Source organism: Marmota monax, unplaced genomic scaffold, assembly GCF_021218885.2.
Source record: "Marmota monax isolate L192 unplaced genomic scaffold, Marmota_monax_Labrador192_F-V1.1 WCK01_AAM20220418_F8-fsc00020, whole genome shotgun sequence".
NCBI classification, from domain to species: Eukaryota; Metazoa; Chordata; class Mammalia; order Rodentia; family Sciuridae; genus Marmota; species Marmota monax.
Genome location: NW_026692912.1, coordinates 14,414,450 through 14,439,369, shown reverse-complemented (window position 1 = coordinate 14,439,369; position 24,920 = coordinate 14,414,450). Strand labels below are relative to the sequence as shown.

The 24,920-nt window shown below is 36.9% G+C and overlaps 1 protein-coding gene across 2 annotated transcripts in view; it reads left to right on the top strand.

Annotated features, from left to right (window-relative positions):
• Window positions 1-24,920, top strand: part of LOC124097343 (complement C5) — a 47,332-nt gene that overhangs the window by 7,666 nt on the left and 14,746 nt on the right. For both annotated transcript variants that reach the window (XM_046451781.1, XM_046451780.1), the window contains exons 2-11: window positions 1,228-1,420; window positions 6,607-6,769; window positions 9,406-9,476; window positions 12,380-12,471; window positions 15,039-15,121; window positions 17,621-17,711; window positions 19,311-19,425; window positions 21,538-21,664; window positions 22,258-22,373; window positions 24,293-24,478. In XM_046451781.1, coding sequence (XP_046307737.1) covers window positions 1,228-1,420; window positions 6,607-6,769; window positions 9,406-9,476; window positions 12,380-12,471; window positions 15,039-15,121; window positions 17,621-17,711; window positions 19,311-19,425; window positions 21,538-21,664; window positions 22,258-22,373; window positions 24,293-24,478 — 1,237 coding nt within the window. The remainder of the gene's footprint in view (window positions 1-1,227; window positions 1,421-6,606; window positions 6,770-9,405; window positions 9,477-12,379; window positions 12,472-15,038; window positions 15,122-17,620; window positions 17,712-19,310; window positions 19,426-21,537; window positions 21,665-22,257; window positions 22,374-24,292; window positions 24,479-24,920) is intronic.

The following is a 24,920-nucleotide window of genomic DNA, read 5'->3' as shown; positions in this document are numbered from 1 at the left end:
AGACAATGAAAAGTTACACATCTTAAAATTTGTGTTTTAAAGCTTGTATAGGTTCATTTCCATTCTTATATAAAGGCATAAAAGTAAAATGGAGGCAACAGCCAATGGTTGGAACAGTGCTTGTAACTTTAACCTCAATTATATACATTATATACAACTGGGACCCTAATGTAAATTTTCACCTCATTTACTTATAAGTCTTGAGATATTGATCAAATTAATCTCTGATCACTAAAACAGGAATAATAATAGCACCTACATCACCGGCTTATAAAGATGAGAAGAGCTCTATGGAAGTGCCAACATGCTCTGACACATCACTACCCAAGTTACTGCCTTTATGATTATTGTTGTATGATTATTGTTATTTTTGTTACCTCACAGAACGCCATCACTACTGCCAGATACCTTCCTCCAGCTCACTCATATTCTGCGTCTTTATACCCTCACTAGAAAGGCATCTTTCTAAGATCAGTTCTTTTGAACTAACTTAGTGAAATTGGTGGATCTTATTCTTAATGTTGAGTACTAAGTATGCTGGGTGCTGTCATATACATGCTCTTATTTAATCCTGACCACAGTCTGGTTTAAAGAAAATACATGCTGAAATTTTAACAGATATATTATTTTGGACTCAGGGAGAATTAGTGACTTTACCTCAGTCATTCAGCCAGCAGATGGCAGGGTTGAAATTCAGTTTTTAGCACCTGTATTTTTTTTTTTTTTTTTTTTTTTTACTTCAATGGGAGAAAGAAAGAGAGGGAGGGAGGAAGAGAGGGAGGAAGAGAAAGAAAAAAAGGGGGACGGAAGAAAGGAAGTCAAAGGAAAGAGAAAGGGAGAAAAGGAGGGAGAAAAGGAGATAGAGAGGGAGGAAAGGAAGGAAGAAAGGAAAGAAGGAAGACAGGGAAGGAGGGAGGGAGGGAGGGAGAAAAACAAATGCCCACTTCTATGTTGCCGTGAATACCATGGAGTTCTCCCTGGCTGCTATTATTACCTTTCCAAACATAAACAAAATCCCCAGCTCTATTTCCCAGGTCTTAATTCCAACCTCTTTTTTTCTTAGAAACTATGCTGAAATTATCATAGATCACAAAATAAATTTTTATTTTTAAATATTATTTAAGTTGAAATATGTCTATTTTAAGTTGAATCTCACAAGTGAGAGAAAAAAATCAGTGTAAGAACACATGTCTTATAAAGATACTGAACTTTTTCCTATTTCAACAGCTATGTCATTTCAGCACCGAACATATTTCATGTTGGAGCATCTGAAAATATTGTAATTCAAGTTTATGGATACACTGAAGCATTTGATGCAACAGTCTCTATTAAAAGTTATCCTGATAAAAAAATTAGTTACTCTTCAAGCTATGTTATTTTATCCCCAGAAAATAAATTCCAAAACTCTGCAATCTTAACGGTATGTATTTATCCTTCATTTTATTTTTATATGCAGAATATTTCTGATAAAATATGTACAAAATTTGAATATTGATAAACATAAGATTTGACCATTTGCACCACGCTACCGCTGTGTAATTATTAGATGATTATCAGTTGATAATGCTAATCTGAGTGAAATAGAAAATTCTAAACTGAAAAATTGTGTCTTCAATACAAGTGAATGTTCAGATTCTAATTGGGAAGTAAAATTGTGTGCATTTGTTTAAACACAAATATTCTAAAACCATAGCTTCCAAAAGTAATAAGACTATTGACTACTAAAGTGAATAGCTCTCATCAGCATTCCACAGTAAATAGAAATATCAACCTTGACCAAATAACTTCTTCTATTAAGATACTGCAGTACAGACTTGAGGATGCTTATGATTCATTTCTTATTTAAAATTCTGATATTTAAAAAGAATCAGAAAAATTAAACATCAAAGTTGAAAGGACCTCTGGGACTCATTTGCATCATTGTTTCTCTACAATGAGTTGTTTAAAAAGAAATTAAAAATTTAAATTTTATAAAGAGCTTAAAATTATGTTACTTTTCTAATTTTTGAACTCATTTTGTACATCTGTCTTGATTTTTAAAAATATTTATTTTTTAGTGTTAGTTGGATACAATACCTTTATTTTATTTATTTATGTTTATGTGGTGCTGAAGATAGAACCTAGGGCCTTGCACATGCTAAGCAAATGCTCTACCACTGAGCCACACCCCAAGCCCTGTTTTTACTTTTTAATTCTATAAAAGTCATAAGCATAAGATTCTACCTTATATTAGGTTTATATTTATTTATGTCTTTTTAAAATATGTTATAAATAATCAAGTGTCAATGCTGAGAATCTTTTATATATTTTATCCTTTAAAAAATGTATAGAGCTAGGTGCAGTGGTGCACACCAATTAATCCTAGCAATTTAGGAGACTAAGGCAGGAGGATCACAAGTTCAAAGATAATTTCAGCTATTTATCAAGGCCGTGTCTCAAAATTAAAAAATGATTGGGTATGTTGCTCAGTGTAAGATCCCCTTGGGTTCATTCCCCAGTTAAAAAGGTGGTGCATATTTTATTTATTTATTTATTTATTTATTTATTTATTTATTTATTTTTGAGGCTATTGTGAATGGAGTAGTTTTCCTAATTTCTCTTTCAGTGGATTCACCACTGATGTATAGGAATGTGTTTGATTTATGGGTGTTGATTTTATATCCTGCTACTTTGCTGAATTCATTTATTAGTTCTAGAAGTTTCCTGGTGGAATTTTTTGGGTCTTCTAGATATAGAATTATGTCATTGGCAAATAGTGATAGTTTGAGTTCTTCTTTACCTATTTGTATCCTTTTAATTTCTTTCTTTTGTCTAATTGCCCTGGCTAAAGTTTCAAGGATGATGTTGAATAGAAGTGGTGAAAGAGGACATTCTTGTCTTGTTCCAGTTTTTAGCAGGAATGCTTTCAAATTTTCTCCATTTAGAATGACACTGGCCTTGGGTTTAGCATATACAGCTTTTAAAATGTTGAGGTATGTTCCTACTATCCCTAGGTTTTCTAATGTTTTGAACATGAAGGTGTGCTGTATTTTGTCAAATGCTTTTTTTGCATCTATTGAGATGATCAAATGATTCCTGTTTTTAAGTCTATTAATATGATGAATTACATTTATTACTTTCCATATGTTGAACCAACCCTGCATCTCTGGGATGAACCCTACTTGATCATCATGCACTATCCTTTTGATATGTTTTTGTATGCAATTTGCCAGAATTTTACTGAGAATTTTTGCATCTATGTTCATTAGGGATATTGGTCTGAAGTTTTTTTTTCCTTGTTGTGTCTTTGTCTGGTTTTGATATCAGGGTGATATTAGCCTCATAGAATAAGTTTGGAAGGGTTCCCTCCTTTTCTATTTCATGGAATACTTTTAAGAATATTGGTGTTAATTCTTCTTTGAAAGTCTTTTAATTCTGTAAAACAATCCATCTGGTCCTGGACTTTTCTTGGCTGGTAGGCTTTTGATGGCTTTTTCTATTTCATTACTTGAACTTGATCTATTTAAATCATGCATGACCTCCTCATTCAGTTTGGATAGGTCATATGTTTCTAAAAATTAAATAAAATACCTGGCAATCAATCTAACAAAAGAGGTGAAAGACTTCTACAATGAAAACTACAAAGCACTAAAAGAAAAAAAGAAATTGAAGAAAACCTCAGAAGATGGAAATATCTCCCATGTACCTGGGTAGGCAGAATTAATATTGTCAAAATGGACATACTACCAAAAACGTTATACAGATTTAATGCAATTCCTATTAAAATTCCAATGACATTCTTCATATAAATAGACAAAGCAATCATAAAATTTATTTGGAAAAATAAGAGACCTAGAATAATTAAAGCAATCCTTAGCAAGAAAAGTGAAGGAGGAAGCATCACAATACCAGACCTTAAACTATACTACAAAGCTGTAGTAATAAAAACAGCATGATATTGGCACCAAAATAGACTTGTAGACCATTGGTACAGAATAGAGGACACAGAGACAAACCCTGCCTGACATAAATGTAGTTATTTCATATTAGACAAAGGTATCAAAAACATTCACTGGAGAAAAGTTAGCCTATTCAACAAATGGTGCTGGCAAAACTGGAAATCCATATGTAGCAAAATGAAATTAAACCTCTGTCTCTCACCCTGCACAAAAATCAACTCGAAGTGGATCAAAGACTTAGGCACTAGAACAGACCCTGTGCCTAATAGAAGAAAAAATAGGCCCAAATCTTCACCACATTGGCCTTAACAAGACTCCTAAAGCATAAGAAGTAAAATCAAGAATCAATAAATGGGAAGGATTAAAAAGCTTCTTCTCAACAAAGGAAACAATTAATAAAGTGAGGAGAGAGCCTACAGATTGGGAGAAAATCTTTACCACATGCACCTCCAATAAAGCATTATTCTCTAGGATATATAAAGAACTCAAAAAACTTAACACCCCGCCCCCCCAAAAAACCAAATAACCCAATCAATAAATTGGCTAAGAAACTGAACAAATACTTCAAAGAAAAAGAAATACAATTGATCAACAAATATATGAAAAAGTGTTCAACATCTCTAGCAATTAGAGAAATGTAAATCAAAGCTACTGTAAGATTTCATCTCACTCCTGTCAGAATGCCAATCATCAAGAATACAGGCAACAATAAATGTTGGTGAGGATGTGGTGGAAAAGGTACACTCATACATTGCTGGTGGGACTGCAAATTGGAGCAACCACTATGGAAAGCAATATGGAGATTCCTCAGAAAATTGGGAATAGAACTACCATTTGACCCATCTATCCCACTCCTTAGTTTATATCCAAAGGACTTAAAATCAGCATACTACAGGGACACAGCCACATCAATGTTTATAGCAGCTCAATTCACAATAGCTAGACTATGGAACCAACCTAGGTGTCCCTCAATAGATGAATAGATAAAGAAAATGTGGTATATATACTTGATGGAATATTACTCAGCTTTAAAGAAGGGTAAAATTATGGCATTTGCTAGTAAATGGTTGGAGTTGGAGAATATCATGCTAAGCAAAATAAGCCAATCCAACAAAACCAAAGGCTGAATGTTTTCTCTAATATGCAGATGCTAATTCACAATAAGGCAGCACACACTAGGAAGAATAGTGTTACCTTAGATTAGGTAGAGGAAAGTGATAGAAGGGAAGGGGAGGGGATGTGGAGATAGGAAATATAGCAGAATGAAACAGAAATTATTACTGTATGTATATGTGCGACTACATCACCAATAATGATTCTGCAACATGTACACTCAGAGAAATGAGAAATTATATCCCATCTATGAGATGATATATCATAGTGCATAAATGCATTTATTGTCATGTATAACTAATTAAAACAAATAAATTTTTTTAAAAGGTGGTGCATATATTACTCATGTTTAAGGAAAATCAATCTTAATAAATTCTAGCCAGCATAGGGATACTTCATGAAACTTCTGATGGCAAATACTAATACTTTCAGGTTTATTAAGAATTAAAATTCATTCCCCACAAGTGTTATTTTCAGTAAGCACTCCTTATCTGATAAGTTGTAAGGTTGCTACTAGCTACCTGTGGTGTTCACCTTTAAATTTAAACCAATCAATGTTTATGAAGCATTTAATTTTATCTTAACATTCCAATGTATCTTTTTTGCCAATTGTTGGATGTTGTGCCACTATCTTCTAAGGACAAGTCCATTGACCCACGTTCAAATCTTATTCATTCCAGGTTACACTACAGAATCATGCGTGTTGTTTCTTAAGAGTGGAGAAGGAAATCAAGATGCTTTGCATAGTAATCTGAGCATAGAATACTACAGATTTTTACAATGTTTTCAAAATTTCTACAATAATCTCAAATATGTAATTCTATAGCTTTGGTTTTAGTATTTATTTTCAACGTGTTTTAAATCCTAATTTTCTGAGAAACACTGTGCTTCCTTTTATTACATATTTTTTGTGTAAAATCACATATCATTGAAGGTAAAGGGGATGAGTATAATTACATGCTCACACTGGGAAGCATGCACCGTGGCCCAGGAGCAGCAGTGTGTGATGGGCACAGAGTGTGCAAAGCCTAAGCCAGGCTGCCAGAGGCCGTGGAGAGCAGGGCTCATCAGGGAGCCGACCAGGCAGAAGTTTCTCATCAGTTCTGTAGCAGTGGCTGCATTAAGAATGTGTAAATTTAGCAAACATGGAACCAAGGAGACTTTCCGTTTTGTTTGTTTGGTTTTTTGTTTTTGAGAGAGAGAGAATTTTTTAATATTTATTTTTCAGTTTTCGGTGGACACAACATCTTTTATTTTTATGTGGTGCTGAGGATCGAACCCAGCGCCCCGCGCATGCCAGGCAAGCGCCTTACCCCTTGAGCCACATCCCCAGCCCCAACTGTCCCGTTCTTAAAGATAAGGTTGATAATAATTGACACTGAAAGGGCTTTGGGTAAATTTAATTGACTCTTCTGAATCCCAATCTACTTCACTAATGGTGAGATACACACACTCATTTTTTATTTTAATGAGGTTGCAGTGGTGTTGAGAAAGTCAACTTGTCCTAGAACCCTAGAATTACTTTTCTCTTTTCTAGCAATATTTTCTTTTACAGATACAACCCAAACAACTGTCTGGAGAACAAGGCTCTGTTTCATATGTGTATTTGGAAGTCGTATCAAAGCATTTTTCAAAATCAAAAAAAATGCCAATAAGCTATGACAATGGATATCTCTTCGTTCATACAGACAAACCTGTTTACACTCCACACCAGTCAGGTAGAGTGCAAGATTCTTCCTTCTCTGGGGAAAATTGACACTGTGTTGTAGAACTTTTTAACACCTGAAATTGGAGACAGGTTTTCAACCCTGCTCAAGAGACTCAGTCCTAAAGACTTTTATATTTGCAAATAGCATTTTAATTTAGGGAGAAATTGCTAAATAAATTATGGAATAAACAATTTAATTATCTGGTCTGTCACAGTTATTTCACTTATTAAACTTTGTAAAATGTTGAGCTTATCTATTAAACAAATGTAAGACTTAATTGCAAATACAATTTTGGCAATGGGAAAATAACTTATTATAGAACCACATACATGAAAAATTTACTCTGGAGCAGATCCCCAAACTGGGGAAACAAATCCAAGCCAAGGGGATTAGGTGTTTCAGCAGAGAATACACCAGCTCACAGAAATGTGTGGATATTAATTTTCAAAGAGTTTCTACCTGAGAAAATGTCTGTTAAACACACTGTTTTGTTAGAGGGGAAAAGCAGAATAGCCAGTCTAACCCTAGTGAGGAGTGCCTGGAAATATTCTCAGTGGACCAAAAGTTAAACCTAGAAAAGCATGATTCTGCCCACACGGTCATGTATGCAAAGCCTTCACCTCTCCATCTCTCCTCCTCACCATCTTTGCCTCTTGACCACGCCAGAGACAGGATTATGAGAGATGTGTCTGTACACGGGGGAGCCTCTGACATTTTATTAGTGATAGTTTTGGGGAAAGAAGGCAGAACCAGTAGGTTTTGTTGAAAAATTTGGCACACAGTGGGGACTTGCTAAATGTTGGTGGAGTTGGCATCAACACTGAGGTGGGACATGGCAGTACCACTACCTCTTCAGCAGGGGCACCTGTTACAATCCTCTCAATGGAAAGGTCTAGAGAGGGTGGGGATATTGCCATCATGTTAGACAGAATGTCCTTGCTGGAGCAGTGCCATCTCCTGCCCCTTGAGGATGGCTTGGTGACAAGTTAACAGTCTCTACCCCACACAAGTCAGGTCTTTTAAGCTTGATCATACCTAGAAACAAGCACAACCTCGCCCTTTCTTCTTCCTGTATTAATGATGCTCCTTGACTGGGTCCTGTTTACCCTGCCTACCATCTAGGGTCAGAGTCACTATCTAGTAAGTACCTAGTCTAATACCCAATATCTGGGACCTTTCATGGCTATCAGTGCTTTCCTTAACAATGTCCTTGTTATTTACTGATCCTGTAAATCATATTGGGCTTATAATACCAATCCAGTTTTATTATGTGGATAGAACTTTGGCCATGAAATGATTTAGGCATCAGCAAAACCTTAGAGAAATTACAACATGTCCTTAGAAGGCACTTGGTCAGTGTTTATCAAACAGCAAAGAGGTGGAAGATGAACAGAGGATATGTTTTTAAAGTAGGGATGTATTAATTGACAGAAAGAAAATTAACAATATAAGCCCCTGGCATTACACTTCTTTTTTAAAATATTTATTTATTTATTAGTTTAGTTGGACACAAACGTTTATTCATTTATTTTTATGTGGTTCTGAGGATCGAACCCAGGGCCTCACATGAGCTAGGCAAGCGTTCTACCACTGAGCCACAACCCCATCCCCCTGGCATTACACTTCTAAGAATGAGAAAATATTGGAAAGACCTGACGTAATAAATGTAACAAAAACATATAATTTAAAGCTGCCTTTTGCAATAAAGCTATTTGGGGCCTTGTTGGATTTTGTAGGTGATAAAGTATGTAAGGTCTGATTCAAACTCCCAACTTTTCATTGAAATCTTTAACCCTAATATAAAACAATATTTTATTCTTTTATATAACCATATGATAGATGTCACTATTTTGCTACTTATGATATCTGTAACAAATAATGGCCTAATATAACTAATTTTATACTATAGTTATATTTATCATGACTTGTTTAATAAAATAAATTGTACTTTAAATTCACTGGGAGAGCTGGGTGCAGTGGTGGATGCCTGTAATCCCAGCACATCTGGAGGCTGAGGAAGGAGGATCAAAAGTTCAAGGCTAGCCTCAGCAAGTTAGTGGGGCCCTAAGCAACTTACTGAGACCCTGTCTCAAAATAAAAGATAAAAAGGGCTTCTGATGTGGCTCAGTAGTTGAATACTCCTGAATTCAATCAATATTTGGAACCAAAATTTAAAAAAAAAGAAATTACTGGAGAAGTAACTCTTTAAAGAAATTCTAGAGGATTCCCTTTAACATAAAGAATTTTTAGAAATATCAACATCTACAAAATGACATTTTCTTTCTTTTAAGTATTTTTTTTTTTTTTTTTTTGGTACCAGGGATTGAACTCAGGGGCACTCAACTACTGAGCCATATCCCCAGCCCTATTTTGTATTTCATTTAGAGACAGGGTCTCACTGAGTTGCTTAGCACCTCGCCATTTCTGAGGCTGGCCTGGAACTTGCAATTCTCCTGTCTCAGCCTCCTGAGCCACTGGGATTATAAGCGTGTGCCACTGTGCCTGGCTTTAAATAAAGATTATCAGGTATTGATTGTTTATTAAGTTTTTAAAATGATAATTTTTCTTTTAAGGATGATTGTTTTTAAACATCAAAATATTCTTATGCTTAGCACAGTTTTTGATTATATTAATTTTTTTTACAGTAAAGGTTAGAGTTTATTCTCTGAATGATGATTGGAAGCCTGCCAAAAGAAAAACTGTTTTAACTTTCATTGTAAGTATATGATTTATTTAAATAATATTAACTCAAAAGTCCTATTCTATAATCCTGTCCTTACTCTACACTCAATCATTCAATATCCCATAAATGGTTATTAAGCATCTACTATCAAAATAGCATTATAGATGTATATGTCTATAATATAAATACATAAAAAAACTAATAAAAATTAAATCTCAACAAGTTGAAGAATTTTATTTTATTTAAACTGTTTAAATACATCCTTTATTATTTCATCTTTAAGAATACCCATCAATCACTAAGAATTAGTTGAATATCTGTCTTATGCATTGATTTTTGATTTGCATGATTTAAGATGAAGAATTATAATCCATAGTTCTTACTTTTAAGGAACTTAGGGTTTAATAACTAGTATGCTAACATGTGTAGAAATTTTTGTTGAACTATGACATGAGCTATTATCAGCCATTTGTCAGACATGACATACATAACAAAAGATGTGTAATAAACTTCCATGGTCTTACCCAGTTAGTAAGAATATAATAAACTGACAATTTTACCCAGTTTCCACACATACCTAGGATATTTTTATGGGGAAATAAAATACTTCAATTACTCATAACTACTCACTTATTAATAGTAGGTATAGGGGTAATGATCTTTTATAATAGGCTGGGTCACCTCTTCTGAAAAATAACAAATCCTTGTCAGAATTCAAGTACAAAAGAGTAGATACTAGAGAGAAAAACTATATTAGAATATAAATTAAACCAATTATGCAGTAGGAAAAATAATGTAGGTGACAGAAGCTCAGAGGAAAGCAAAATAGGGTGAGAGTGAAGGCATATGTAATGCTTTCTGGAATAAATAAAGAAACCCTTGAACTGGGCCTTATTGAAAGGAATTGACTTGAATTTTTGCTGCTACTACTAAAAGAACTGACAAAAACAATTTTAGGAGTTTATTTTTATTTTAGGAGTTTATTTTATTTATTTTATTTCCCAAAACCGGAAGGAAGTGGCTTTAAACAAACAAAGAGGTCTCAGACTGTAGATGACCAGCTTCATTGCTCTGGGCCCAATATCAGGCTGGATATGTTGCAGGAGTGTGGTAGAGGAAAGCAGGTCAAGGCATGGCCACCAAGAAGCAGAGGGGCTGGGGGCAGGTGCCCCCACATCATGGACAAAATATAAACCCTAAGTGCATACCCCCAATAACCCACCTCCTCCAGCCATACCCTGCTTGCCTACAGCTAACCACCCAATTAATCCTTTCAAGTGGATTAATGCACTGATTAGATTAATAATCTTATAACCAAATCGTGTCACTTCTTACACATGACTTTTTGGAGGACATCTAATATCTAAACCGTAACACAGACATAGGTTCTTTTACAATAATAAATACCATTCCATTTAAGAAACAGCATGAGTTCATCTATGGAGCAGGAAGACTAAAAAGTGAGAAGAGTAAATAAACTCCAGGCTGATAGACTGTCTGGAAGAGAACTAAGCAGAAGCAACCTCAGCTCTATTGGAGAATACCAGGGCTGTGGACGCAGGCTCTCTAGCCCAGGTCTCATGGTTGAACGTGAGTGAAGCCGAATCCTGGCATCACACAGAAAATGGATGCCAGTGATCCCAAGTAAGAGCTTCCCCAGGGAGGGGAAGGAAGAGGAGCTGATCCAACAGCTGCAGGGAGTCAGTAAATTTCCTGAAAAGATTACTCAGAAAGATCATATTAGATGGATCCTGTAAACTGATGATTAGATGAAGAACAGCAGGGAAGCTACTTAGCTACAAGTGTAGTTTCTTCCTCAAAATAGGCTTTTGTAATTGTTACAGTTTGTCATTCAAGAGGAAAAAAAAGCTTAAAATTCCAACCATGAATTTAAATCTGGATAAATAGTGCTTAGATTTTCATTTAAGGTTCAACCTGACCTCCAAGTGTAGTTCCAAGACCCACAAAACCTCATCCTAATAATATGCTAAACCAAATGCAAAATGAAGCATGCAGGGACATTTTATGAGAACTTTCAAGTTGGTTTAGTCATGTGTGAGGCACTGGGTTCGATCCCCAGCACCATAAAAACAAACAAAAAACTAAATAAACAAAGATAAATTTAAACAGGGCCCACACTGCACATTTATAAATTGTCTAGCTAATAAAATTCAGTTTGCAGAATATTTGCGTTGGAGAATTTTAAGTGAACACATATAAAAAATAAATTCTGATATTTCTAAAGCCTGCTAGGCTCACATTTCATTTATTAGAAGCCTCAGGGATACTTTGCTGTTGTTTACATTTTGTTACACTTCTTTATTAAATTGTGAAATAGAGAGTAGAGCCTCTTCCAAATGATGAGGACAGACAGGAGAGCTTCCAAAAACAGGAAGGAAGTGGCTTTAAACAAACAATATTTGCCTTCAATAACATTAAACAGAATTTTGTCTTTCATATTTAATTTGAAAAGAGGAGTGTTGGTTGGTAAGTGTTTTTGCAGGTCAAAGATCATATAATTAGTTGAAATTTGTTAAAATGTGGTTTCTGGGCTTTCAGGGCTGCTGTGGATTGAGTATGTGCCCCAAGCTCAGGTGAAGCAGTGTTGGGAGGTGGGGTCAGGGGAGGAGTCAGAAGGCTCCACCCTGATGAATGAATTAGGCCATTCTCAGGGGAGCAGGTGATTTCTCTGGGAGAGGATTTGTCATCAGAGCAAACTCTTTCCCATGGGCTTGTTTGCCCTTCCCCTTTTCCACCATAAGGGAAACAGGACCAGGGTCCCCCCAGATGCCAGCACCATCCTCTTGGACTTCCAAGGCTCCAGAACAGTGAGCCTAAATAAATCTCTGTTCTTCACCAATTTCCCAGTCTCTCAGATATTCCATCCAGCCACAGAAAATAAACTAAGACAAGGGTGTGTTTGTTTTTATTTTAAGGATCCTGAAGGATCAGAAGTTGACATAGTAGAAGAAAATGATTATACTGGGATTATCTCTTTTCCTGACTTCAAGATTCCATCTAATCCTATGTATGTAAAAATAAGTTTACTTGATAAAGTTCCCTCTACAAAGCACATCAGGAACTTTTGACCTTGAAGCAGACAGTCAAATGGAGCCACCTAGTGTTAACAAAAGATGTCACAAATGTGGATATGCAAAGTCTTCAGTCTTTGGAAAAGTTGGATCAGTTCCTTGGGGGATGGGGTCATCCTTAGTACTAGAGCCTGGCCAGAGGAGTTGATAGACCTTGCAGGAGGCAGAAGTAGGAGATTTGGTTAAGCCCAGGAGATGGGGGCCAGGATGGGCTACATAGTGAGACCATGTCTCAAAAGAGGAAAAAAAAAATCCCAGTACTTCTCATTCATTATCTTAACATACAGAAATAACAATTGGGAAGAGACAAAAATAGTCCTTGGGATTCTTTTCATCAAAAGCATCACCTCCCACCTCTGAAGGAATCCTGTAGGCTATGGGTCCAAGAGACTGGCGTGGTGCCATTCCTTGCCTAGGTGTTAGATAATCAGGTCCTCTGTAGTTTCTGTCTGCATAGACCACCAGAAGGCAGAGTCCAACGTGGGGACAGTTGGACTGTCATTTCCTCATTGGTCTTCACGTGAAAGGACTTAAAATCGTGTCTGCACAGGATCTGATGTAACACACCAATAATGAACACATTCCTGGCATGTGTAAATCACCATGGGAAGCAGAGGTGCCCAATGGAAATCAAGAATCCACAATACCTGCTTTGAAGGAACTTAAAATAGAGGAGGACTCATACCACAAGGGCACTTAGAGATGGCTGCATTGTAACTTTGAGGCACAATATTTTTATGGTCATTTCTCCTCTGTCCTCTAGAGGGGAGTTAACATTTAATTCATTATATTATCAAGTCATTTCCTAAAAATTTGGACTGAAATTGGGAGACTTTGATAATTTGAATGATTTACAAATTGTGTCCTTTCTTGAAAATGCTACATGCCGTAGAGTACAGAATCAAGCCTATTACTTCACTACTATTATGGTGTCTCTATCTTGTGTCACTGGGAGATAATGTACTGGCAATGGGAATCTGACTGACCAGTAGTTTCCCCAGCCTGTTGCCCATGTTTAGAGTGTGCTTCACCTTGTCCTTCACAGAGCAAGCTTCCTGTCATCTTTAGGCCTCAGGGAAAATGCTGCCTTTGCAAAAAGGCTATCGATCTATGGAGTCCCTCACTTTCTTTATCTCCATATTTGTGTATTTTTTTCATGACACTTATTTCAATATGGTAGTTGTTTACGTTTTAATCAGCTTGCCTTTTCTTCCACACTATTTTGTAAACTCCTTGAGGGCAGGGGCCTTGTCCATATAGCTCACTGATATATCACAGAACTTCAACATAATAGGCTCTTGGTAAATACTCATTGAGTTATGATGATACTAATAATCATAGTCATAATATTAACATTAATTGACAATCAATCTTATGGTAGGTGTTCTTTTTGTCATTTCAAAATAAGGTTAAGTAAACTTACTCAAGTTAAACCTGTTAGTAAATAGAAAAGTGACAATTTGAACTCATGTGGCCTATTAGCTCCATGAAGAACAGGTTTCTTCTATTTTGTTCTTTTTTTTGGGGGGGTGGGGATACTTAATCACTGAGTCACATCTCCAGAACTTTTTGTTTTTTATTTTTATTTTGAGATAGGGTCTTGCTAAGTTGCTTAGGGCCTTGCTAAGTTGTTGAGACTGTCTTTGAACTTGTGATCCTCCTTCTTCAGCCTCCTGAGCCACTGGGATTACAGATGTATGCCATCATGCCCAGCTATTTTGTTCATTTTTACATCTCTAGTGCATTATCTAGTGCCCAGTAAATATTTTTGAATAAAGGTTGTTTGGTAAGTAGGTCATTTTCCTTCTTAAAGAAACCATAACTTGTCTCCAACCAGAATTTCATTTACAAAAGGTGTGAATATTATTATCCACATATGCTTGACCTATATATTGTGTATGTTTCCAGATTTATTATTATTATGAATTTGCTGCTCTATTGGGACTTCAGTGTTATGGTAACATAGTTAAGCTCCAGGATTAAATAAATTTCAAGTTATCATCAATTCTTCAAATCAAAGCTTATGAATCTAAATTAAGTTAAAATAGGTGGGTATCATAATGCAAACCTATAATCCTAGTGACTCCAGAGGCTGAAGTGGGAGGATCACAAGTTCGAGGTCACCCTGCTAACTTAGATAGACCCTATCTCAAAAGAAAAGAAAAAAAGGCTGGGGATGTAGCTCAGTGGTAGAGAGCCCCTGGGTTCAATCTCCAATACCTCAAAGAAAAAGAATAAAAACAAAGCCTTGGAAAAATAAACCAATATACGAAGAACTAATTACTAAAAATTTCTATAATCCCCAAAATATTCAATTATTTCTGTTTATTGTTTAAAAATATCACGTAAACAAAACATTTACTTAGAAGATATATATAAACATGTGTATAAGTATATATATTTTTTCATTGTAACTTCTTTAAAATAGGAATTTATTCAGTTTCCCTGAGTGAATTAAAAATATTTTATCACAGCTATAATATTAAACATCTTGCTTCCACAGATTCGGTTTATGGACAATTAAAGCTAAATATAAAGAGGACTTCTCAACAACTGGAGCCACATACTTTCAAATTAAAAAATATGGTAATTTCTAACAATTAAAAGTCTACCTGCTAAAAGTTAGGGCTTTTGAAGTAATTCTTTTAATTAATGTGCCTAAAGCAAAATCTTCACAGATAAAGATAGGGCTGCCGGCTGGTGTGGCTGAGGACTTGTTGAATGTCTAAGTTCTGAGTTCAATGTTGCTTTTGTTAACCTTGAGCAAGTCACCAGCTTCTCTGTGCTTGGGTTCCTCTTCATAGAGTTGGAAGAGCCTAGTCCCCTAAAGAGCTTGACTATTAAGTCCTTTGGAGAATGATGATTTTAGGAGAAATAAACAGATGAGGAGAGTAAAACTCAGGAAAACAAATAAATGAATCACTCAAGTCTCAGTCACTTAGTGACAGAAGAAAGATGATCGAGTTTCCTTATGAAGTCCAGTGCTATGCTCCTTCCAGCTCACAAATCCCTAACATTAATTTGAAATTTCAGGTACTCTTATTTGAAATCAATCATATTAATGAACTAACAATTAACATGTGAATAGCTTAATCTCTGCAGTTCTTATAGTAGTTTAATAGAATATTCATATGCTCTGCTATCAACTTTAACTTTCTTCAGCCTGAAGTCATTTTTCATTCTCTCAGGAGATTCACAATGATAGAAGGATCAATACTTAACAAAAAGTTTAACATCAAGGAAAACAGTACCAAAAATTTTATACTGAAACACAACCTGAAAGATTATAGGCTCCCAGAGGCATGGTATTCAAACTGACCTCATTTTCTCCTCATGCTTCTGCTACTTTCTGTAGCCACCCTGGTCTGTTCATCACTAGGCTCTCTCCTGGACGACTGCTAAAGCCTCCCATCTGGTGTCTCTGCTTCCAAGTGACCTTGATTGGTATTAGCCAAAAAAAAAAAAAAAGAAAAGAAAGAAAGAACCCCAAAACTTCTTATTCCTCTCATGATGAAAATCAAAATCCTTATTTAGACTTTGCCCTGTTGAGCTCTTCCTCATCCTCACTTGAGTTCACTCCTGACCTCTCTGACCTGCAGCACTGGGGGCTTTACACGTGATGTTCCCTCTGCTTCCAACACTCTTCCCTTCCCTCCTTGCCCAGCCAGCTCCTGCTCATGGCTCATGTCCAAGTTGAAAAGCCACAGGAAGGTTTCCTTGAACTCCTTTCCCTGCATGGGATCCCTGTACATCACATCAGTGCCCATCATTGTAGCTTGGGTGTGTATCTGTGTAATTAGATACCTGTCCTATCTTTCCTGCTTGTTCCTGTCTGTCTTAGTCATCCCTGTGTCCCTGTTGATAGGTGTGTGCTGCTATATGGCGAGCAGGTGTCAGCTGGAGAGAGCACACCTGCCTTGGTCTCTGAAGAACAGGAACACAGCCCACAGCAACAGACTGCTTCATTCTGTTTCTTCTACTTTCAATGTCTAGAAGACCTGTGAGCCACAGCTGCAGCTGACTCACCCCTCTCTAGGTCACTCTCTGTCCACAATATCCATTCCATGCAATCACCCAGTTTTCTATTAACTGTAGTGCAGGTCATCAGAATCCGAATCCATGACCCTTGGATGTGGCCTGAGTTAGCATAAAGAGAAGACAGTGCCATTTCAACAGATTGAATCATTTTCTCTTGGGCAATCAAGACACTAAAGAGATAAAAGAAAAAAAATTAGACCCCTGTCTCCTTTTGGTCCTATTTTAAAATTTGACATTGATGTTCATTCTTATCTCTAATTGGGAGTTCTCTCTCCCTTTTCCAACATCAGAGTTGCATGCTGGCACTTGCAGACTAGATACATTTTTTTTTTTACTAGATGAAAATGGGAGATGCTAAATAGACCAGAATTTTCCTTTTTTTTTTTATATAGTAATTTATTTATTTATTTATTTTTTATTGGTTGTTCAAAACATTACAAAGCTCATGATATATCATCTTTCATACATTTGACTCAATTGGGTTATGAACTCCCATTTTTACCCCAAATACAAATTGCAGAATCACATCGGTTACACACTCACATTTTTACATAATGGCATATTAGTGACTGTTGTATTCTGCTACTTTTTCTATCCCCTACTATCCACCCTCCCCTCCCCTCCCATCTTCGCTGTCTACCTCATCTGCTGTTGTTCAACAGAATTTTCCTTTTATATTCTCAATTTAATAAATACTCATTGAACACATACTTTGTAAAGGACTTAGGAGAAGGGTGAAGGGAGATATATAAAAATGGAGAACAGCCTTTTGTCTGTTTTGAAGGAGCCCATATTTAGTGGAGGGAGTAACCTGTTGCCTGTAATGTACGTTATAACCAAAATGGAAGAAGCCAGGGGCTTCCAGTGGGGAGGCTGGACTGAGTGGGTAAAGGCTTCCCAGGGGCATTGTTGCTGATGACAGTGGTGATGCCAAGGCAGATGTGGTGTTGATGGTGCAGCCTGCCCAGGTACCAGCAAGGAGAGCCCTTTGCTGTGTTTTCAAGGCCTAATTCACCTGGTAATATTCCTCCTCCTTTCTATTTTCAGTCTTGCCACATTTTTCTGTATCAATAGAACCAGAAGGCAATTTCATTGGTTACAAGAACTTTAAGAATTTTGAAATTACTATAAAAGCAAGGTAAGAAAGTTTTGTGGGTTTTTTTTTATTACCCAGCTAAACTAGGAAACATTGTGCTCATAGTTTATTTGCTTATTCTGATTTTAGCTGATTCTGATTTTAGTTTTTTTGGTTATTCATCAGTGGGCGGCAGGGGAAGAAGAAGAAATAAAGAAAAAAGGAAAAGGTCCTAAATATTTAAACTCTATGTATTCATTTAGAAACCAGGATGACTTAGCATATCTGGGCTGAAATATGAATTCTTCACTTCTTGTCATTTTTAGTGGCTTACTCAGCCAGCAAAAGCTCCATAACTTTAAAAACCCAATGCCTTGAAACCACCACTGTTTACGAGTCAGCTGGGCAGTTCTGCTGACCTGGGCCAGGCTGACGTCAGCTAGGCTCACCCTACAATATAATGTAGTTGTTAATAACCAAGTGTGCTCCACTCAGTACACAGGTCATCTTGGGGGTGGGGTGGCGAGTACAGGTAGGTCTTATTCACTAGCTGTCAATAGCTGGCAGGGGTGGAGGCTAAGAGTGCTTGGACCATACAGGTATCCTACCCAGCAGGCTAGCCTTCAGCAGCAGCAGTGCTCTGACAGAAATGCAATCAGAAAAGTTCTCAGGAGCCTACGCTTGGTACTGGCACACTCTTACTTCCACCATATTCTTTTGTCCAAAGCAAGTTACAAGGCCAGCCCAGAGGAAGTAGGCTCCTCCCATGCCTTCTGCAGGCAAGGGCTACCAATGTTGTGGATCCAGGGAGAGGGAGAGAATTGGGGTTAGTGTTGTAGCAAGCTATCACAAGAACCAAGGTCATTTAGAAATGTCAATATAATGTAGTTGTTAATAACCAATTTATATAGCTACCTGGGCAAGGTGGTTTTCTGAGAACTCCGTATATCAGTACATTTAATTTTCCAACAACTCTCCATAGCACAAGTACAAAATTGAGGTGGATAAATGCTAGATAAGTTGCACACGATCACACAGCTAGTAAGTTGCACAGCTTGTTGGTTCTGGAGTCCGTGCCCTCCAACACTACCCCATACTGCTTCTTTTGTAAGCATTTACTCTTACCTGAAATAGTGTCAGTTAGTCTATACCCCTGTAAATGGCACACTTGAGAGAAAATTATAGAAACTAAGCTCTTGTAATGGAGGCAGTGTTTTCAAACCATGAATGAGGAAAGTTAGCTCTTGATATAGTATTATTTGAGATGCAGAAAATTCACTTTATTACTTAGTTCTAAATTAAAAAGGAATATGCTGTTGTTTTTTTTTTAAAGAAGTTTTAACTAACAGGAAGATCAGGCATGCTACTTTTAAAGAAACACACATGAAACAAGGAGTTGCTTCCCACTGATGTCAAGATCATCCAGGAAGTAACATGGGCTGGAGGAAGGGCCTGAAGCTGAGTGTCTTCATCTCCCCAAGATCAGCTCTATCATTTCTCTCATAGTAATAAAAATCCATACTCTAGATTTCTTACTGTGGCTTTATGAAGTGTAACCGTGGATGGAAGTGTATCAAGTGCTTTATGTGATTTCAAATTGCTACTTTTTATCTGAATCTTGTAAGTGTTTGGGCAAAACTATTTTATGGTATTGTTTGACAGATATTTCTACAATAAAACAGTTACTGAGGCTGAAGTTTATGTCACTTTTGGAATAAGAGAAGACGTAAAAGATGATCAAAAGGAAATGATGCCAAAAGCAATGCAAAACACCAAGGTGAGATGCTGTGTTCACTCATACCTAAGGATGCCGTGAGAGCTGTGAGGTATTTCAAAACCCTCTGGTCCAATCCCTCGTTCAGCATAGGTGTGGAAGCTGAAGCTTAATACCCTCCATTGGCTTCTGGTTGCCCTTGAGATAAAGACCCGGGCATCATCCTCTTGCCAGCTGAACTTGTTCCATTTCTCCCTTCCTTCCCCAAACATCAAAGATTATCCTTTCCAAAATGTCAATGTCAAGGGGGAATATTCCTTCCTTTTCATAATGGCTTATTTACTTATCTATCATTTTCAACATTAAACTCTTTGCAGGTCCAAATCATTCCCACCATATGACCGGAGACAACATATCTCCTTGCAAAGTGTAGATTTCTATAAATATTTGGGAGACTATTTGTTCATGGTTAAGGGCTAGTGATTGTTAGAACTGAGATTAGAGCCCTGGCCCCTTTTCCTCTCTTCAGTGTTGTTTACATTATACGATGGGTGATAAGAGTTTATGTCATTTTACCTTACTTTTGCATACTCATGTATTTTTCATCAATTATTTATTCTCTGCTTTTTAAAAATCCTTATGTGTTTAGAATATAAGTTTAATGTCTTTAAAATGCAAAATTCTACCCTTGATGCTGAGATTTAAAGCTAAATCAGGGCAGGTGTGTAGCTGAGTCATAGACTAAGTTCTTAGTATATGTGAGGCCCTGGGTCCAATCCTTAGCGTCCTTTAAAAAAAAAAAAGATAAAGTAAATAAAGCTAAACCATATAAAAATGCCCAGCTTCAAGTCAAAGTATTTTAGAATAAAAAATAAGGCAAAGTAATAAATATGACATGGCTTCACCTGATACCCCTTTACTTTGTGATATGTTTTATAGTTAGTGTTTAAAATTATAAATAGCCAAGTACAAATTAAATATAAATTCAACAAACTTTTGGCTAATGGCAGATGCAGCATGAGAGGCCTCTGAAGATAGATTAGGACTCAGAGGTTTGCCGCAGTCTGGCTGGGCACACAATCATGAGCCATCACACAGCTTGTAGATTCAAACAGCAACTCTTTATTCCCGAACTCACACCAGCCGTCTACAATCACGTTCTGGGGAAAATCCACGTTCTCTGCCCAAATCCACGTTCTCTGCCCAAATCCACCTCCACTGGGCTTCTATCTCCAAAATATACTGTCTGAATCCCGTGAGAACTCAAGGGGAACTCAGGCAGCAGGATACGCCCTATTCCCAGCAGGAATAATCTTAAACCTTAAACCTGGAACCTAAACCGGGAACGCCCTAAACACGATTATCTTAAAACCGGGAACACCCTAATCTGCCTTGGTCCTTGAGCAAGGTCACTTACATTCAATGTCACTGCAACATGTCAGCAACATGGGGTACGCTGGCAAGGAAACTGTCATACCTACTTGGCTAATGGCTCCCAGCATCTCCCCCCTTCTGATTAATTAAACAACAAGCAATGTGGCTTAAGGACCATGCCTGGTAGGTTGTCCAATTCAACATATGGTTCTTACCCGTCATGGGAAAAACTGACCTTTAGGCGTCAGCCTCCTGTCTTAGGTTGATACCACTGCAATTGAATCATACCCGTCACTGACTACCGGTCCAGCAACAGCCATACTTGTGGATAGGTCTATGCACCAGTGGGGGGGTGAGGTTCTTTGCCTCACCTCTGTTGGCCCCCAAATTTGGCCTTGGTGCCAGTGGGGGAGTGAGGTTAATGTGGCTTATGGACCGTGCCTGGTAGGTTGTCCAATTCAACATATGGTTCTTACCCGTCATCGGAAAACTGACCTTTAGGCGTCAGCCTCCTGTCTTAGGTTGATACCACTGCAAGAGGTTGGAAGAAGTATCTGTGTTTCTAGTACCCAAAAGGCCTAATGTTCCCTGTCATCTTCCAGCCTCCTCCACATCTGTAGCTCTACATAGATGAAGCAGGAAGCAACTGCTGGGCCTAACTGTGGCCTCACTCATCTATTTTACTGACAATGCCAAAACAGTCATTCAACATTTGCCTTCAATTTAAGGCTAGTTAATACAGATTGTTAAATTTTCCTTGTAAGTTATGTAAAATGACTTATATTTTCCCTTCTTAAAAAGTTGATAAATGGAACTGCTCGTGTCACGTTTGATTCTGAAACAGCAGTAAAAGAGCTGTCATATCACAGTCTAGAAGAGTTAAACAACAAATACCTTTATATTGCTGTAACAGTCAAAGAGTCTACAGGTAAGTGTGTGTGTGTGTGTGTGTGTGTGTGTTTGTGTGTAAAACTTTCTCTTAGGAAGTATTTAGAGAGCATAAAAGTGGTAGAAATGATTTCTAGGGCTCCTTTACATTTTATTTTCATTTATAGTTAAATTTTATGTATTACTTTTTATTTCACTGAAGACTGGGATTAGAGAAGAGCTCTACCACTCTGTAGTAATTGGCAAGCCACTGGGACTCTAGGATCTCAATAACTGAAAAAGGATAATACTGCCCGGCTGATATCCAAAATGGCTCTGCAGGCCATCTAGCTTGAATATCGGGTACTCCGGTGTTTTCTCCTGGTGAGAATCAAAATCAACATGAGATTATGTGTGTAAAACTGTTTGATGCAATGCCTGTATATGTGAGTTATTCCTGTTACCACGTTCTGGACTCCTTATCTGTACAGTAAGGGGGTTGAACCTAATGCTTCCTAATGCCCTTTTAGATACCATCTGTGCAGGAAGGGAGTGAGAGAAAGAGTAAGTCTGTGGAATCCTAGAGACAATGTAGATACCCATACAGATCATTAGACTTCAAATATGCTAATACCACGCTTGCCATTTCTTTAGGTGGGTTTTTTGAAGAGGCAGAAGTACCTGGCATCAAATATGTTCTCTCTCCCTACAAACTAAACTTGATTGCTACTTCTTTTTTCTTGAAGCCTGGGATTCCATATTCTATCAAGGTAAGTGGGGCTGGGGAGAACCTGCTGAATATGTTTGTCTTTTTCTGTGTATAGAGGTAGGAAAGAGAAGGGCACTGGAGAGGCAAATCACAGAGGGACTCCTTGTCAGGTCAAACCCTCCTGTGGACACAGGTGTGGCACATTGCAGACCAGTGCAGCCTTGTGGGTGATTGACATTTAGGGTCATGCCATTATTTAGTAAGCCAGGCTTGCATTATGTATCTCCTCAATAAACACTGCATTACATTAGTGTAAATAAAACTGTCAATCCAAAATTCAAAAACACTAACATTTATACAACTACAATGCACCAATGAAAAGAATGGAAAAATACTAATATTTAAAATTATTTGGTGACAATGTTTATTATTTACAGTGGGCCACTGAATTTTAAGAGAGCAAGATTGACCAAACTCAAAGAATGCATTGGATGTGCTTATAGCTTCTTACATAACTACATAATATATCTTTATTTCTTAAAGAGCCTTAAGCTGAAGAGGTCATTCTTTGAAAATAGACCCCTTTCTCTCATCATTTGTTTCTGCTGTGTCTAAGTGCCTTTCTGTGGGCTTTTCTTTCTCTGCCATCTCTGTGCACAACCCTGTCTGGGCTCTCCTTTCTCTGTGTTGCGCTCCGTCCTTCCTATTTTGACACTTTTTGTCTCTGACTCTATTTCTTCTGTCTTTTTTGCTCCCTTCTTTGTCTTAAATTTTCTCTTTTTCCTCTACTCTTCCTTTATTAAATGCTGATAGTATGGAGTCAAAGCATCCTTTTAATTTTTTATTATATTTATTATTGTTAAATATATTATTAAAATAATGTTATGTATTATAATTATTAAATGGAAATTTTTATTTTGCCTTTAATTTAGAAAGCCTAGAGCATGATGTTTTAATTCTTTCTTTGAAAACCTATTACTTACTGTTAATAAAATCCTTGGGTATCCAGTCAGCCCTCCATGTCATTGGTGTCTGTATATGTGGATTCCACCTGCAGATTGAACTGCATAGACTTTTTTCCTTATTATAATTCCCTACACAATTCAGCATGACAACTATTTACATGAGGTTTCAATTATGCTAGATATTATAAGGAATCTAGAGATAACTTAAAGTATAAGTCTACTCTGCCAGAATTTTATAGGAACCTTGAACATCCTCCGAGAACCAATATGTCTTGGATACAGAGGAACAACTATATTTAAAATGCATCACTTACAACTTATTTACAGTAGGCCACTGAATTTTAAGAGAGCAATATTGACCAAACTCAAAGAATACATTAGATGTGCTTATAGCTTCTTAGATAACTATACAATATGAGTATGTATATACCCATCATATACAGTGATATGTAACATATTAAAATATGAAATATTATGAGATTTAATATATATTTATGTAACATGTAAAAATAAAACAAAGATATCCTTAGTGAAATCACATATATATATATATGTGTGTGTGTGTGTGTGTGTGTGTATATATGTGTATGTATATATCATATATAATCATAGATATGTGTGTGAGAATTAGAAGATAAGAAAGAAATGTATCCATTTATTGTTTCTCATACACAAAAATATTGTTCCCAGAAGCCATTGCTTCATTTTCTCCATTATTCAGTCCTAATATAATTAAAGAAATGCAAAGGTGGGTTACATAGATCTTGTCACATCTTTGTTGCCATAATGAAATGATGTTTGTGTTCTGAGTCAGGTTGATATGTGGGGGAATCCATTCAAGATGATTAAACTAAATAGAATTTAACATTTCTATATGTCAAGAACACAATCTTACTGAATTAACAACCATAATGAATTTATGCATTGGTGGAGAGGAAGGAAAATGATTCAGACTTGTTGAGTTTTCAAAGACATGATAAGCTGTTGACATGGATGGAATTGTTCTGACAAACAGGTGCAGGTTAAGGATTCTCTGGACCAGTTGGTAGGCGGGGTCCCTGTAACCCTGAATGCACAAACCATCAATGAAAACCGAGAGATGGCTGACTTGGAACCACAGAAAAGCATCACAGGTCTCAATGATGGAGTAGCCTCCTTTGTGGTTAACCTCCCATCTGGAGTGACGGCACTGGAGTTTGATGTGAGCTGAATCTCTGGCTATATTTTCTAGGACAGTGTGTACTTTTGACTGTATGTTTTGGCAAAGTGTAGAGAACAGATGTGGCAGATTTTATACATGAGTCCAGTTAACAGTTCTACAATTTTGAAAACAAACCAAATGACTACGAGAGATAATCTTCTAACCCACTGAATGGTTCTTAAGGAAGATCAATCCACCCCACCCTTTTTTTTTGGTTTGGGAATTAACTATTTTCTCTTACACCAATAAAATTATATTAGAATCCAGAAATTTCAGAATAGGTATAGCAGTGGACATCAGTGGTAAGAATCCCCCTTCCACACACACACCCATTCTTTGTCTCTTTTCAGGGCTACACAAGGGTGAAATGTGAATGCCTCCTTTTTGTCTAATGCACAAACCACTCTACTTTAGGGACAATCATCTTCTCTCCCAGCAAATA